Source organism: Heterocephalus glaber, unplaced genomic scaffold, assembly GCF_053883595.1.
Source record: "Heterocephalus glaber isolate CG9 unplaced genomic scaffold, H.glaber_assembly_v1.0 deba00001509, whole genome shotgun sequence".
Taxonomy (NCBI): domain Eukaryota; kingdom Metazoa; phylum Chordata; class Mammalia; order Rodentia; family Bathyergidae; genus Heterocephalus; species Heterocephalus glaber.
Window position 1 is genome coordinate 1,420,661 of NW_028258325.1, and position 16,920 is coordinate 1,437,580.

The 16,920-nt window shown below is 61.2% G+C and overlaps 1 protein-coding gene across 3 annotated transcripts; it reads right to left on the reverse strand.

Annotated features, from left to right (window-relative positions):
- Positions 1-1,312: 1,312 nt before the first annotated feature.
- Positions 1,313-13,401, reverse strand: Mxd4 (MAX dimerization protein 4). Of its 3 annotated transcripts, XM_021260397.2 has the most exons (7): positions 13,178-13,377; positions 12,994-13,093; positions 10,347-10,376; positions 9,877-10,042; positions 5,590-5,704; positions 4,633-4,795; positions 1,313-4,315 (listed from the first exon to the last, which is right to left on the reverse strand). In XM_021260397.2, exons 1-6 carry the CDS (start codon positions 13,239-13,241, stop codon positions 4,644-4,646), a joined length of 627 nt encoding a protein of 208 aa, XP_021116056.1. In that variant the 5' UTR covers positions 13,242-13,377; the 3' UTR covers positions 1,313-4,315; positions 4,633-4,643. The 3 variants fall into 3 exon arrangements, with proteins under 3 accessions (XP_021116056.1, XP_004847451.1, XP_021116057.1); XM_004847394.3 differs by lacking the exon at positions 9,877-10,042 and having other exon boundaries at positions 13,178-13,401; XM_021260398.2 differs by lacking the exons at positions 1,313-4,315; positions 4,633-4,795; positions 5,590-5,704 and adding an exon at positions 5,711-8,793 and having other exon boundaries at positions 13,178-13,256.
- Positions 13,402-16,920: the final 3,519 nt, after the last annotated feature.

Below are 16,920 nucleotides of genomic sequence, written 5' to 3' on the forward strand. Positions count from 1 at the left end.
CTCTGTTGCTTTGGTCTGGGAAACCTGACAGTCACATTCTTCTTCTTCCTCAGAAACCAGACTTGCTTAGACCACTGGGTTGGAGGAGGATGGGGGAAGATTGAGTTTGTTTTCCATCATGTTGATATTCATGTGACAAAGGTTCAAAAATCAGTCCCCAAACTCAGGAGCAGGTTTGGGTCGGTACTACCAGGAGGATCACGGTGGTGGCAGGTGGTGGCAGCCTTTGGAGCTGGGAGGAGCAGGGCCAAGGGGCCTGAAGGAACAAGGGGCTGGGGCTTGGGACACTTTCATGAAGGACCTGAGCAGGGAAGGCAGTGGGAAGAGGGGTGAGGGGCACGACCATTGTCTACGCTCTTGGATCTCAGCGGCTGGGTGCACACCCAGCTCATGTGTCCCTCCTGCCCGGCTAGGGATTGGAAATGAGGAAGGAGCTATGTGAAAAGGCCCTGCCAGTGAGTAGCCCAGATTAGACCAGCACCTGATTTGTGTGGCAATAATCTTAGCCAAAATGAGAGAGCAGGGCCAAGCCAGGGGATCCAGAGAGCTGGGCTGGACTGAGTGGACAGGAGTGCAGGCATCTGGGTCCAATCCTGAGAGTGACAGAGACCCAGAGCACTGTAGTGAGGGGAGCAAGACTGGCTCAGGGCACACTGGCTGCCAAGAAGACAGTGGGTAGGGTTGTGGTGGTGGTGAAGATTCTAAAACATAGTTGGGAATTCAAACCTCCACAGGCACATCATCATCAGATCCCCCAGCTCTTGAGACCCTGCTGTGTCCTAACAAGGGTTCCCTTCTGTGCTAGGAGTGGCCCAGGGGTCTTGTGAGGTCCAAGAACCCAGAATTACTGCTGCCTGTGAGGGCAGAGTTCTCCTAGCACCTCTCCCATGCCCACCCCAAAAGCTGCCAGTGGGTTCCCTGGGACCATCTGCAGGGGGCTCTGCCGTGGTCCAGGGTGATGACCCCACACTCTCAGCAAGTCCCCAACTAGCCACCCAGCTCCACAGCTCTGCAGCCGTCAAAGCTGCACGTTATTCCTGCGTCTCTGTGGGCTGGGCCGTCAGGGGTCAGGGCTCTCTGCTCCCAGGGAGAGAGGGCCAGCATCTCCCTGGGGGCAGCAGGCAGTCAGGGGCACTCTGGCCTGTCCTCCCCTGCACATGATCACACAAACACTCCCATGAGGGTAGGACAGGAGCCAGGGCCCCCATGCTCTCCACCAGCACCAGAGGACAGGGCACTTGGGGTGGCAAAAGCCAGCCCCCAAGGGGAAGGGAACAAAGCCGAGCAATGGAAAGAACAGAAGGCCACAGAGTGAGGTATAAAAATCTGTATTTATATTACAATGACAGAATGACACAGCATAGCCCCACCCGGAGGAGGTGGTGGGGGCCGTTCACTCTCAGCTCCAGTCTCTACCGTGCCCACCACCCAGCACCGGGCTCCCTGTGCGGCCCCAGACTCTAGCATGGAACCTGCCCTGATGCCCTGGATGGAGACCCAGGCAGCCTGCTGGCTTGGTCAGGATCCTCTGGGCAGGCAGTGGGGGCCCAGTCAGCTGACCCCCTACAGAGCCAGGGATGGTAGGGGCAGATAGGAGCATGAGCCTCGGGCTGGTTTGGCATGGGGCTCCCTCTGTCTGGGAATGTGGCCACAAGCACCTTGCCATCTCCTAGGCCAGCTGGGTGGTAGGGCCTGTCGCCGAGGAGCTGCCCCTGTAAGGTGGGAACCCCAGCCCAAGCCCTGAGTACCACGTGGCCGGAGAGGAGCAGGGCACAGATGGAGCAGTGGCCTCCCTGTGCAGAAGACGGTGCAGGGGAGAGAGGTGTGGATGTGGAGCTTAGCACCAGCCCCCACCTGTGGACACCCCACCACCCCTGCTAGTGGGGGAGGTGGAGAGCACCCCTGGGTGGCTGAAGGGGCCAACTCCCCAGTCTACATGGGAGCCATGGCCTGAAAAGGCACAGGCAGAGCTGCCAGGAGGGTGGCCAAGGGGCTGCTCTGCTCCCCCACCTGGGGCTGGAGTCTGCGAGGCAGAGTTGAGGAGTGGGGACAGAGAAGGGAGCTGAGGGTTTGAGAACTCCAGCCTCTCAGGGGCCCGGGAGTTCCAGGCCCTACGACATGGGTTCCTGGCACATGGCAGACAGAGCCCCTTCCTGGGTGCTGATCCCCAAGCAGGGGGTGAGATGCAGAAGCGACCCTCACCACGGGCCTGCTCTCCTCCTGCTGTCCCCACCCTCCAGCCTCTATAGGGCAGGTTCCATGCCAGAGCTATTTCCAGGGAACCCTTCTGGCCTCTACAGGCCACTGCCCTGGGGGTCCATGGACGGGACTGGAGATAAACAGTTTTCCCTGCCACTTGGAAATTGGTTACAAATGCACCAGAGGGGATGGCAGGTGCTGCTATGTGCCAGCCCTAGGGCCACCACCCAAGTATTGCTGTGTGGTCCCTGCCCGTGGAGACAAGGACTTCAGGACTGAAAGGCTGCATAACCAGAGAGAACGCTGTGCTCATCAGCTGCCGAAGTCAGACTCCTGGAGCCCTTGCCCCAGCCTGAAGCAGGGTTCGAGTCGAGTTACAGATTGGCAGGCAGACCTGTTGTCCCCAGCTGCACACGCCACACCCTCCCACTATAGGGAGGTCGCACTGGGAGCCAGGTGACAGCCCCACACACAGGAAGCCATTGCTGCTGGGACGGCTGCCCAAGGGGAGGGCAGAGGGCACCTGCCTGGCAGGCCTGAACATCCTGTGTCCCTCGAGGGACATGCTGGTGGCAGTGGGCAAGGCGAGACAGGACACAAGGCACACTATGACAACGTGACAGAGGACGGGTCCCTGAGACGCTGGGTCGCTCCCACCCCTCAGCAAATAAGGACACAATGACAGCTAGGAAAATAGAGTACAAAAGTCTCATACAGGAAATAGAGCCGTGCACACTCACGTCTCTTGGTGAGAGTCTTTAGAGCTTTTTTCTCTTTTTAAAAAATGTTTCTCTGTTTTGTTTTTTTGGGAAAAGCCTCTGCCAGCTGAGGCTGCCACGGGCAGAACTGGGGAGGTCCCTCCAAGGAAGCTTGCCTTGCTGGGCAGTGTGGCTTTTATTTTTTCTTCTTTTTTTTAAGAAAGGGAGGTGAAGCCGGCTGTGGTGGCACATGCCTGTGATCCCAGCACTCTGGGAGGCTGAGGCAGAAGGATTGCCAAGTTCAAGCCCACCCTGGGCAACTTAGCAACTTAGTGAGACCCTGTCTCAAAATGAGAAATTTTTAAAGGGCTGGGGATGTAGCTCAGTGTGAAGGTTCTGGGTTCAAGCCCCAGTACTTCAAAAAATTTAAAAAGAAATGGCAAAGAAAAGAGAGGAGAAATGGAGATGAGAAAGCCAAGGGCCCAGTGGTTCAGCTGCCAGCCCAGCCACTCTCAGACTATGCAGGGAAGAGAAGCCCAGTTCCTGTGCAGACCGGGCAGAGCTACCTGGGCCAGTGCAGGTGAGCTGGGGCCAGAACTGGCCTTGGTGATCCCTGAAGGCCAGCCTCACAGGACATCTGTCCTCTGGGTGCTCACGTGTCTGCGCGTGCGAGCATGTGCATGGCTGCAAGCCTGGGTGCATGTGCCCGTCTGCTGGTCCTAACACAGTGGAAGCTGCCCAGCTTGGCATGGGACAACTCAGCCTCTCTGCCCGTGTGCCCCAGCGTGCTCACCCAAGTCCCGCCTGGCGCAGAACCTTCTGCTCCGTCTACACCTCAGGAGCTTCAAGGACGACTGCCAGGCGCACTTTCCTTCCTTCCTCTGGCCACTCCTTCCTCCTGGGATCCGGCATTGGAGCTGGGCTCCCCGAGGTGGTCATGAAGCCCCTTACGAGGTGCCTGCTGAGGTTTGCAGCAATGACATTTAATACTTCTGGAATGATTAAGAATCGGAGAACAGACGTGGGTGGCTACGCTTACGCTGGGCTCCAGGTGGTGGGTGCCAGGCCCTGCCTCCCTGCGGGGGGCCCTGCCCATAGGGCAGGGAGGACAGAGGCTGGCAGCCTGGGCGGGCAGCAGCTGGAGCTTCCAGCATGGCACAGCAGTGGGCCAAGGAGAGGCTGGCATCAGCTGAGGGAGGACTGGAGGGCTGCCACACCTGGCTGAGCGGGTGGGCAGCCAGGAAGCACAGGGCAAGGAGCCTACAAGAGGCTGGGGCGGCCAGGCCGCCTGCAAGGGCGCCCGTAGCCACCATCGCTGCACCCGCTGCTCTGCAGGCTGTAGTGGTCATCGGCATCACTGCTGCTCCCAACACTGTCCAGCTCACCCGGGCCAAACTCCATGCCCTCTATGTCCACCTCTGGGGAAACAGAGAGGAGGAGATCAAGCACTGCACAGCAGAGTGGGGCGCCCTAAGTCGGCTCCATGGGGAGCAGAGGGGCCCCTGCCCAGCCCCACAGTGGCAGAGGCTGGGGCAGCTCCGCTCTGCAGCTCTCAGTAAGAACCAGCACTTCCCAGGGCCCAGTGGCCTCTGGTGCTCACGCAGCCCAGTCACTGGTCTTGGCGCTCCTCCCTCCTGCACACCTCAGTGAAGGACAAAGCTGGTCCTCGAAGGCAGCAACCCCCAAAGCCGCCCCAGGCACTTCCTCTCCCAGGGCGTGCCCCTCAGCACCCCACCTTGCTCTGAGTCATCTGTGGAGACAGCGGAGCCGGTGCTGTCCGTGCGCACACGCTCCATGCTCTGCACCGACAGCTGCTCCAGGCGCCGCTTCAGGAAGCGATGCTCCCGCTGCAGCTGCTCCTTGATGCTCAGTGCCCGGCGATCCTGCTCCTCCAGTTTCTGGGGACAGGGAAGGGACAGGAGGCAACAGTGAGCCTGTGGTCAGGAGGGGGCATCCCCCACAGGTGCAGGGACACAAGGCCAGGCAAGGCAGGATCCACTCCTGGACACAGCCCAGCCAGGCCATGATCACAGAGCACCCTCCCCACACGGCCAGGCTGAGTCATGCGTGGACCTGAAGCTCTAGGACAGGGCTGCCCAGCCTCTGGCCTGCACCATCCTCTCCAGGGGACAGCCCTGCCACAGCACCTTGCCTTCCCCTCAGTCTGGGCCCCTCGCCATGCCTGTACCTGAAGCACCCTGCCCTCCCGCATCCTCCTATTGCGCCTCAAAGCTCCTGTCACCCCTGCCTGGGTGCCCATGCCTGGGACACAGAGTAGGCCCTTCAAGGGGACAGAAGTCTGCCCTGGCTGGTCCTGATGTCCCAGATCCCCAAGTCAGCAGGAGCTGGAGATCATGGGGGCTGCCCCAGGAAGTGTCTGTCGGTCTCTCTGCAAAGACACAGAGGGAGCCCCTACCCTTCTGGCCACCACACCTGACAACTGCTGCCAGCCAGTCATGACCCAGGGCCACGAGAGTCACCTGTACCCTAAGTCCCCTTCCTGAGACTGGCCGTCCAATACACTGTACCTCCAATCACCAGGCCAGTTATCTCCCCGATCCCTAGCAGCTACTGTGGCTGTGCTCACAAAACACCTCAACCCCCTGACATGCACCTGCTAGGTGGCTCCCCACCACCTCTGGGGCCTCTGGGTCAAGGGCTGGCCGGGATGGGGCAGGCTGGGCCTGCTCACCTTGATGTGCATCTTGGCACGCTTTAGGAGGCTCAGTGTGGTGTGGCGCGTGCTGTCTGGGCCCAGAGGCACCAGCTGCTTCAGCTGCTCCAGGTAGAGTCTGAGCTTGGCTCGTCTGAAAAGCCAGAGACGGAACCATCAGGCCAGGCGGCAAAGCCAGAGGTGACAGCGGGAGCCACCAACCCAGGCCCGCACAGACTCAACCCACCACAGGGGTCCCCTCCTGGCCTGGATGGCACCTGCCAGAGGAGCAGCTAACTGCAGCAGCCCTCTGGCCATGCCATCCACAAGGTCCCACATCCAAGTGACGCCCAGCCTGGGCTCTTGGAAACATCTGTGCCTCCCACCTCACCACGTACAGTGCGTCCTTGGTTGCAGCTGTCCTCACAGAAACCTGAGTGTGTCGAGGCAGGAAGGGCCAGGGACCAGCCACCCCTTGAGTCTGCAGTCCCTTTAGAATCTGCTGCAGTTCAGATTTTGTCCCCATCTCTGTAGGGATGGATCCATTTTCCCCAAAACTGGAGCTGCATACTCAGGGTTCATGAGCCATGATCCTCTGAGAAACATTGCCTTTGCTGGCTGGGGAGGGGCAGCTGAACTGGCCCCTGGGCTTCCCTCTGATGCCCTGCAAAGGCCCGGGACCTCTGCCGTGTCTGCACACATGCACCCACCCACAGTGAACGCGTGACACTCCACAACAGGCCCACCCAGCCCTGCTTCCAAACCCATATGCTTCGCTCAGAATGAATTCCTAAGAGCAGGCCTGCCAGGGCTGGGGATTTAGCTCAGTGGTTTCGCTGCCTGATGCGCAAGCACAAGGACCCAAGTTCGATCCCCGGTACCAAAAAAAAGAGTAGGCCTGCCAAGTCGGGGGGTAGAATATGTTTACAGGGTTCAAAAATCTGTTGCCCAACAGCCCTGCCACAGCCAGCACCCATGTGTGTTTTCCCCTTTCCATGTCTGCTCCCTAGCTGCGGAGCCCTTGCACACCCACGGCCTCTGTCAGTTCTAGAGACACTGGAGTACAGTGGGCAGGGACAGCGACCTCCTCGGCAGGAGAAGCCACAGTGCAGAGAGAGGCAGGAGAGGGGCTGTGATTCTGGGTCACTTCCTGCTAGCGCATCCACACCGCACCCTCCATGGCAAAGCACCTTCTGGCCCAGGGGCCCAGCCCACAGCACTTGGGGAGCCAGAGGTTCTGGATTAACCTGAAGTAGACCTCAGGAAGAATGTCCAGGGCACAGGACTGAGGCTGCGCTTGCCTAGGGAGGGTCAAGGCCCTGGGCCACAGCGGCAAGACTACCCAGAATGCCAGAACCTCAGCCTCCTCATCTCCACGGGGATATGCCCCCCACCCCCAGGAACCAAAGGGGTAGGAGGCGCTGAGCGTGGCAAGGGAACAGAGCTCTCTGCTCAGGGAGAAGGACCCTCCCAAGACGGATCCCCACTGTCCTGAAGCCACCACCAGGACCAAGCCAGCCAGGGATCTCCTCCCCGGCCCAGTCATTACACAGCAGACAGCAATTTCCCCACCCACCATTCACAGTACTTGCCCAGAAGCACACAACTTTTATGGAGGAAATATTAGAAAATACAAAGAATGAAAGTATTCTTACATTCCGTCACCCAGACACAATTGCATTGCCATTTTAGTGTATTACATTTCCACAGCATGAATGTTAGGTGAAAAAAATCAAGATACAGAACCGAGTACATGACAGATGACCCAAATTTGTTTAAAAAATAAAAAACAGATCCACACAAGAGACTCCATGGAACACAATGAAGCACGGGGAGCCCACATCTTGGGCACATGCGCTGGCAACATTTATTTCCTTAGCTTTGTGCTTTGCTGTATTTTCCAGTTTTCTATGCTTAAAAAACTCACAGATGACTATTACAATCAGAGAAGGACACAATTGTATAAGAAAGGAAAAAAAACCCCCACAGGTAACAGACAAATGACAGCCGAAAAATATTCCCAATACATGTAAAAGACAAACATGCCCATGATATCTTGAGCTCACACATCAAAAAGGAAAAGCAATACCCCCACGTAACAACAGGCAAAGGACACAAACCAGCAAGCTGCAAAATACAAAGGGCAAATCTAACATAAAACTGACTCCATCTCATAAGCAATCAAGGAAATGAAAACATAAACAAGCAGGCACTCATTTTCCCCTTTGTAACGGCCGAAACGCAAAGGCTGCTTGGCACTCGCTTGACCAGCACGTGGGGATGCCAGCTGCTACGGGAGAGGAGCCGTTGGCGCAACTGTCAAAGTCACATTGGCTCAGAGCATCGGCCAGGGTTTCTACTTCGAGGGTTCAGGCCCTACAAAACCACACCCCAGGGGTGCAAAGACCATACTTGGCAAGGTTCGCCGCCAAGGGGGCATTGCCAGAACCTCGGGGCAGGCTCTGGGACGGGGAGGCCAGAGAGGGGACCCGGACAGGGACAGAGAGTACTTATGTGGATAACAAAGTCCCCCTCTCAACCCAGGGGCACCATTTGTGGGGGGTGTGCAGTGGAGCTATGTGCACAACACTCGAGAAAGTCATTCTCAGAGACAAATGAGGCCACCTGACCACATATGTGCAGTGTGCAAAGCCCAACAAGCTGGCCCAGCCCCAGGAGAGCACACGGCCAGGGCTTTGGGCTGCACAGGTCATCCTGGCACCCTGCCCTAGGCAGTGGCTGTGACAGGCCCCCTGGGGCGAGGGCCTGGAACTGGCTCTGCCAACAGCTCGTTGAGGGATTGGGGGGGTTCTCATGTCACCCCAGGTAGCACCAGGCTGCCACCTCCCTACAGCTGCTGCAGCACCCCAGCCCTCCACCCTTCACCCCGAGGCTGTCCTGCCTGTTTGAGGAGCTCCTGAAGGACCACTGCATGGCTGCAAGTGTGGAGGGCAGATGTGCTGTGGGACCCCTGCATCCCTCAGCAGCTGACTGTTCTCCACCGTGGCCTGATCGTCCTGCACAGGGCCTGGCCAGCTTACCACTGAAAAGCCTGCTCCTCAGGAGGGTCTGAGCTCCAGTCCGGGTTCCTCAGCACCCAAGGGCAGAATCCAGGCTGCCAGAGAAGAGGCAGCAAGGAAATGCACAGGATGGGGGGCAGCAAGCACCCCACCCTCCTGTTTGTTCACCTGCATCTTCAGGCTGGTAGCAACTTACACTCCCTGTGTGGTCCCGTGCGGATAGCTGAGGACACAGGGCAGAAGGTCACAACTTGGACAGCCCGGCTCCATCTCAGGAGAGGGCAGCCACCCAACTGAGGACATGGGGCTGGCCTCTGGGACATGCACTGGCCCTTCAGGGGGCACTGAGTGCCAGGAAGACAGCCAGGACTTCCTCCTCAGTACCCTAAGGGCAAAGCCTGGGGCCGGGCGCAGGAGAAGGAGCAGCCAAGCACAGGCCTTGGCAGTCTGGTGTCCACACCGGTGCTCGCGAAGGAGGAACTGGACTGGTGGCTCAGAGCACGACAAGGGGAAGCCCCCGAGTCCAAGCCAGGCCCAGCAAGGGTTCACCTCCAGGAGAGGCAATGTCTGGGCCTGGCTGGACACTTCCTTCCTTCCTTCCTCAGGGAGCTCCCGGCCAGGAGCAGCAGCAGCCCGCCAAGACCCCAGTCTCTGCCAGGGGCCCAAGCTCCAGGCTGTCCACAGCTGCGCCTCAGCCAGAAGACCTGGCACTGGGCTGGAGGGTACCCAAAGACCTCCTGGCTGCCCGGCCATCCCTCCTCTGTCTCACAGGGGCCCCAGGAAGTCCTGTCTAAGCTCAGACTCTGAGACAGTAAAGGCAGAGGCCAGGGGGAAGGGGCAGCTGCACGGGTCAGAGGCTAGCCCTGTCCTTCCTCACATGTGGCCACACCTGCCCTCCCTCAAAGGCACCACCCATCTGTCAGATGCCACCTCCAGGAAGCTCTCCCAGAGCACCCCTGTGCCTGTCTAAATCCTGGGTCCTAGTCAAGGCAAGGCTGGTCTTCTCTGGCCTGGGAGCAAGCCCAGGCCTGCCCTGCACCATCCCCCCCCCCCAGCCTCACAGGAAACCCCCAAACACATGGGAACAGTGCAGGAAGTGCGAGCCCTCTGGGAACACCGTGTTCCACCCCTGCAGCTGCCTGCCCCCGCCAGAGGCCCAAATCGCATCCTGGGGGAGCGGAAGTTGGCACTGCCATGGGCGCAGACAAGAGGCAAGGGGAGGGGAGAAGTGGCTGAGCTCCAAACCTTTCCAGCAAGACTAGGGTGCAGACCTGCCCACTACGAAGGCACGAAAGAGCACACCCACCTCAGGCAGGAGCAGAGGCCAGGAGAGAGCTGTTGCCCTGCACCTCTGCGGCTTCCTTGGTCCTGGAGCGGTGTCCCACCCTTGCGGCTTCCTGGTCAACACTGATCTGCCCCGGTACAAGACTCTAGCACACCTTCTTGGAAGGTACAGGACAGTGGACAGGGGCCTAAGGGGCCAGATCAAGGGGGCCGAGGGCTGAGTGCTGCTCCAAAGGGGTTTGGACGCTCCAAAGCACACCGTCTCCTCCTCCAGGCAGCTGGCCGTGACTGCCACCAGCACCAGGGGCCCTGTTCCAACTCTCTGGCCCAGGCTGAGGATCCAAGAGCACAATCCGGGCCCCTGCACCTGTCTGCCAGCCCGAGTGCCTGGGCATAGACACCGGAGGCCCAGGCAGCCCTCCCAGGACAAAGTGGGCCAGCCACAGCCTCTGCTCAGCAGGTGGGGCCACATGGGAACGAGGGCTCGCTTACCTGTGCTTTTCTAGTTCGTTGTGTGAAGACCTGTTCAGAGAGACAGAAAAACAGGACTCACTCCGAGCCCCGAGCCCCAACAGCAGAGCACAGGCGACGACAGCCATGCTCAAGAGCTGGGAGCCACAGACAGCAGCCACACAGGCTGGGGGTCCTGGGCTGTCCCCGGCTGGGGGGGGGGCACAGAGGGAGCAGAGATGGAGCAGAAAGGAGGCCCAGGGCCACCCAGACCACCTTGAGAGCCCTGGGGGTCTCTGGCTGGCAGGGAGCTGCCCAGATGTCCATCCCTAAGGTCAGCCTTCCGGAGACAGGACGCTCCTGTCCCCCACAGCCATGCCACGGAGCTCACACAACTGTGAGATGGGATGTGCAAGAGAGGAAGTCCAGACAGGCCGGCTTGCAAGGGGCATGGGAGGACACTGAGATTCACTTTCCCCAGGGGCCCCCTTCTGGCAGGACTGGCCACCTTAGGCCCAAGCTTAGTCCCCCTGTAGACAGTGGCCCTGCCAACCTGGTCCATCCAGATAGGGACGCAGAATGTGGAGGCCCTCAGCAGGGAGTGCCACTCAGGTAGCTTGCCCCGGTTCTTTCGGGTCACTTTCCCAGTCCAGAGGGGACCCCAAAGGCCAGGCAGAGTGCTCAGCCCTCCCCAGCTGCTGCACATGTGAGCAGAGGGCTCGGGTCAGGTCAGTGCAAACGCAGACACCCCTTCCTGGGCACTGCCCACTGCTCCTGTCTTTCCCTCACCTGCCTGACCGCCCATGGCCCTCTTCCCACCATGCCTCCCAGCTCCTGGGTCTCCCTGTGCTGATCACATGGGCTGGGTGAGAAGCTTTGGAACTTCTTCCAGGGCCAGCCAGAGCCAGGGGGGACACCACTGATGCTCCTCCTGGCCTGCCGGGGACTGTCCATCAGCCCAAGCCACAGCTGGCCATGTGGTCCACAGGGTCTGCTGGCTTATGAAGGAGGCTGCAGTCGGCAGGTGCCCTTCAGCATAGAGAAGCCCACCCACCCAGCTACCCCCTGGATGGATGGCACTGGGCTGGCCCTACCCTGCGAGAGGGGCCAGGGACCTCAGAGGTACTCCTGAGTCCAGAGACCCCCTACAAGGGACCCACCCCTGGAGAGAGGGGGCCCAGTCCTAGGTGGCCATGCCAAGCACTTTCCCAAGAAGTCACTGCTCTCCTCAGAACCTGATCCCTTCTGCTCAGCTACTGCCCAGAGGTGTACACAGACCCCACCCCAAGACTTCTGCTCACCCCTCACCCAGGTCCACTGTGCCTGTCCCTAACCCTCACTTGGCAGAACATAGAAGCCTTATAGGTACAGGGCTGCCCTGCCGTGTCAGGGGCCCAGGCCCTCCCCTGGGCTGGCTGCAAACACCCTGGAGGGCGGTGATGGCCAGGGGAGCTGAGCTCTGCTGCAGGAGGGGTACACCCAGCCAGACGCCTCACTCCGTGCTCTACATCTCCACCTCAGCAGAAGGTGGGAGGCCAGGACCCCACCGGGAACAGAAGTCAGAGGCAGGTGAGTGGCCCTGGGCCAGACCCCTGACCTTTCTAGGCCTCAATTTCCTGAGCTGTAAAATGGAGACAAACAACCTTTCCTCTGAGGGGCCAGGCTATAGACTAACACCTAGGGTGTGAGTATGCAGACAGCATTCAGGCAGCTTTCTCTAGGACTCTGCTGGTCAGTGTGGGACGCTCCACAGCCTGGGGCAGCAGAAGCAGGGGCCTGGCCAGCTCATTGTGGAGGCCCAAGGCAGTAGTGCCCCAACACACTCCTGTCCTGTAAATCATCCCCAGCAAGGGACCAGGGGCTGGGGCTCAGGAAGCTGGAGCCTCAACCAGTTCCTTGCCAGGCCCAGGACGCCACAGAGCTGGGTCCCCGTGCCAGCCTCTCTGTTTCCCAAGAACAGGCGGCCACAGGAATGAGCCACACCCTCTGCCAAGGGGCCCCAGAGCCCCCGGCCAGCACAGCTCCAGCCCAGAGAGGCCCCTGGACACTGCCCAGCGTGTGGTGGTCCTGGAAGCGGCTGGAAGAGTGGAGCCTCGGAAAGCCCCAGCCCAGAGGGCCAGGTCCCCACTGGGGCTGAACGTGCACCCCAAGCTTTTGGGCTTGCAAACACTAACTATAAGGTCCAGGGGACCAAGGGGGTAATTGGCTCCAGGGAGCCTGCAGCCTGACCCTCCTCTCACTCCACTGAAGGCCTCGGCCCAAAGAGGGGGACCCTGCACTCGTGGCTGGAGCTCCGCGGTCCAGGGCTGGACGGGCCGGTGGGCACGGGGAAGGGGTCTTTGTCTGGACTTCAGGGGTGGGTTTGAGTGGAGGCGCAGGGCCCAGGACGGGGGAGAGAGGTCGGGGCCACCTCACGGGGGCCTTCGCGTGCCCGGGCCCAGAAGCCCAGGCTGCGGCCGCTGACAACGCGCCCGCTGCCCGGGGAGGTCGGCAGCGCCCCGGGGCGGGCGCGGGCGCTGTACGCGCTGTACGCGTGGCACTGTTTACGGCGGCGGAGGCGCGGCCCTGGGAAGATGGCGACGCACGGGCGGGGCCGGTGCGCCTCCTCCGGGCCGGCCGCCGGGGCGCAGGCCGGCGGAGGCGCGGGGGCACGGCTCGGCCGCCCGGCGGGGCGGCGCGAGGGCGGTACCTGTTGTTCGGGGCCTTGCGCACCAGGCCGGCTGCCTTTGTTTTCTTCCTGGCGAAGTCGCCGTCGAAGGGCAGCACCGAGGCGTAGCCGTGCTCGGCCTCTGCAGACAGACGGCGGGGTCAGCGGCCCCCACCCGCCCGCCCACCACTCGCGGCCCACCCGTGTACAAAGCCGCGCAGGCTACCTCGGTCCCGGCGCTCCAGGTATTCGGCCGCCTCCAGCAACAGCAGCAGGGAGTTCAGCTCCATCCTGCTGCTTGCTGCCTGCGCCCGGGACGGAGGCGGCTGCTGCCCGGTGCGCTCCGGCCGGCTCCGCTGCCGCCCGCCCCGCGCGCCCCGCGGCTCACTTGCCCGAATTCGCGGACTCCGAGCTCGGCCGCCACCCTCCGCCTCGGGCCCTCAAATTGACACATAAGGGAGACCGACGGCCAGCACAGCCAATAGGGACCGGCGCTGTGGCCCTGGGGGCGGGCACTGGGCAGGGCTCTGGCCAATAGGAATAGGCCTAGCTCCTCGGTCCCGACCGAGAATGTTGACAGATGCGAAGCTCGCAGGGGATAGGCCGGCCGCGGTAGTAACAATTTAGAAGCCCAAGCTTAGCAACAGCACGTGGTGGCCCGGCCCCCGCGCTCGCTGACTGGCGGCTGCTGTGCATGTTAAGTAGATGCTGCACGCGGATTGGGCCAGAGCGGCCTATGTAAATTGCGGCCGCGGACCAATGGACGGCGTCTGGGCGCGCGGCCAATGAGGGCGTCGCGGCTGGACTCGTTGCCGAGGGGAAGAGGCGCGCGGTGTGACTGCTGCTCGGCCTTGCGAGGGGCTGTGGGGTGCGGGCGCTTCCCGGGAGACGCCCGACCGGATGCACCGCGGGACACGCGCCGCCGCCCTGTGCACCAGTGCTCCGGGACCTATTGTCCGGGCTAGCGGCTGCACTGGGTCTGCGGGAGGATGGGGCTTCTTGATGGCTGGGGGTCTCACGTGGGGCTTCAGACGACGCCATCCCCGCAGGACACGGGTGGCTTCAGGAAGGCTGGGACTCAGGGAGCCTAAAAGCCAGGCCTCTCTGAAGATGTCAGTGGGGAAGCCGAGGCGGCAGCCGAGTGCCCTCCGCGCTGCCCAGGGGACACCAGAGGCCCGGCTGGGGGAGGGACCCTCGGTGTCCCCTACGCGGGCCCGCTGCCTCTAGGGAGAACCCTGCTCTCCGCTGCCCGGTGACCTGGACCCCAGCCCCGGCCGCGCTCTGCTCCCATGACTGCTCCTTGATCTTCTCTCGCTGTCCTCCGGCTTTTTGGTTTAGTTTTGGTTTCATTACTAGGGATGGAACCCCGGGCCTTGCGCGCATGCTACTGGCAAGTGCTCTGCCACAAAGCTGTATACCCAGCCCCCGCCCCCCCAAATTTTAGAGACAGGGTCTCACTACATTGTGATCCTCCTGCCTTAGCCTCCCGAGTAGTTGGAATGACACTCCAGCAACCACCCCAGCGCTCTCGCTGTTTTTCTCGCTCCTGGAGAAGGGCAGCAGGTGGAGTTTTGTGGCAGAATGTGGCTGGATACTCCCACGCTCAGAAGATGGCGGGGGTGGGGGCTCTGCTACCAACCGAACAAAAGCTGCTGAAACCACAGCACTGTGCGTCCCAGCAACAATGTGAGTGCTACGTGCATTTCCACTTGCCACGCCCACGGGCTCCCAGAACCCGGTCCGGTGACCCGGAGCGGAGAGGGAGCCACCCTGGCACGTGGCCCTGCTGGGGCTCGAGCCCCGCTGTCCCATCCAGCGCAGGTAAGAGCGACGCGCGCTCCCCAGCCCTGCGGGGCCCGGGACGTGACACAGGAGGTGCCCTGTGGGGACCGTGTCACGGGCCTTCCTGCCGCAGCCCGCTCACGGTCGAAGGGATGCAAGGTCGCTCTGGGCTTCGCCTCTTGCCTGGTGCCGCCGCATGTGACCATGGGAGCCACCTGCCTCCTCCGGCCTAGGCTTCTGCGGAATCCGCACCCGGCGCTGTCCAGACCTCCCTGGGCTGGGGCGACTGGCCGGGCCGGGACCACGAAGACTGCCAGGGAAGATCTCGGGGCAGGCCCACCGGGCACTGCGGGCGGCTTTGGGGCCCTGGGATCCGCAGGCGCCACGCTCCCTTGGGGCTGGCAAGTGTCTACACCTGCCCGCCACAAGGCTTTCTCTCCTCATGGGGCAGCCGCAATGGTGCTCGCGGAGCCCCAGGGGCGGGGGGAGGAAGAGGATGCAGGTGGCCGCCAGAAGAGGCCCCTTCCAGTGGGAACCTGAGGTCCACGGTGGGGCGGAACAGGCAGACACCGACAGCCTCCCCTCCCACCCGCCTGGCCCCCGATCTCGGGGCTGAGACTCCCACCCCACCGTGGGCCCCTCTGTGCTCCCAGGCCTCCAGGGGCTCCACCTGCTGCTCTCAGACGCCTCTGAGTGCCCGCCCACTGTGCTCCCCACTGCCTTCTGAGGGACCAGCGGGAGAAGGGTCCTCCGTGGCGGCGGCAGCGGGGACTGGCCGGCCTTCCGGTGCCCCCAGCCTCAGCTTCCCTGGATGTAGATGAGGTTGGCTCCCACCCTGCAGCCTTTGGGGTGCACCAAGGGCTCCTACCCACCCTGCCCAAGTGCCAAGAACCGGCCAAGACTCCTCCCAGGACCCCCAGGCTGGCTGGGCCCTGCTTCCCTTTTGTGGGCCCTGGGTCACAGGACTCCTGTCACCCCCGCAATATTGTCCACAGCTTCTCAGGTGTCCAAGCACCTTGGCCCAGCACTGGGGAGCACCCTATGCACCTGGAGTGGGAAGGTTAGTGGGGCCCTGCTCCTCCTCAGGGGCCGGCCCTGCCCACCCTGCTGTGGCCTCTGCCCCGTGGCCTCTTTGATCACCGGGTGGACACCCTGCACTCGCCTAGATCCCTAGTGCCATCCTGCTGGGCAGGAGGCCGCCCTGCCCACCTCCTGGCACCCTTGCCGCCTGCCTGGCCAGACCCGGGGCGGCTGTACTGCCAGCTCCCTGAGGGCCCCTCTAGGCCCAGGGCAGGTTTGGATCAGCAGCCCCAGAGAGCCATGGCAGCCCAGCCTCCCCCACTGAGGCCCAGTTCAGTGCTAGACCAGATCCCGCCCCTGGGTCCCTCCTCGGCAGCCACACCAGACTCCAGTGTGGCCATGAGAAATTAGTGTGGTCACTTGGGCTCTCTGAGCCTGTTCCCTGCTTAGAACATTAAGATGTGTTATGACCAGCGGGGGCTGTTGCTCAGTGGCACTGCACCTGCCTCACAAGTGTAAGGTCCTGAGTTCGATTCCTGGTACCAAAAAAAGTGTTATGTCCATGTACCCACTTCACACAATGGATGTAACCATTATGTACTATAAAAATGGGCTAATAAAGTGCGACTGCCACACCTGCCTCTGGTGGGAAGCAGGATGCCCGGAGAGCACTGGCAGCAGTGGGTGCCCAGGAAATAGCAGAATGCAGCGAACCCCAAGTGGGCAAGTGCTCCAAACCCCTGCTCCCCACCCCACCCCAGAAGTGGGCCCAGGGCTGCGGGCTCTGCTCAGCCCCGGGTGGAGCCAGCGCCAGGCTGGCCAGCACTAGGCACCAAGCCAGGCCTCCGAGTTTCTGTGGGCCTTCCAGAAACTTCGACATGCAGGGGAACATTGCCTGCAGAATACAAAGGGAACAGCAAAATCAAGACACATGAAGATGTAATTAAAGGTCTATGGAAACTAACACAGTGTCCACATTACTTCTGGATTTAAAATAAGAAAAGAGTTCATTATATTTGTGAACAATGAGTGGGGTAGTTCTTCCCCTCGCTTTTCAAGGTTTTCCCACTAGCTTGCAGAGCCCTGCACAACTTAGCAACTGTAATTTTTTTCTATTCATATTTCTTGTTGTTTTTAGCAACTGTAAATTAAAAGAATTTCTCATAG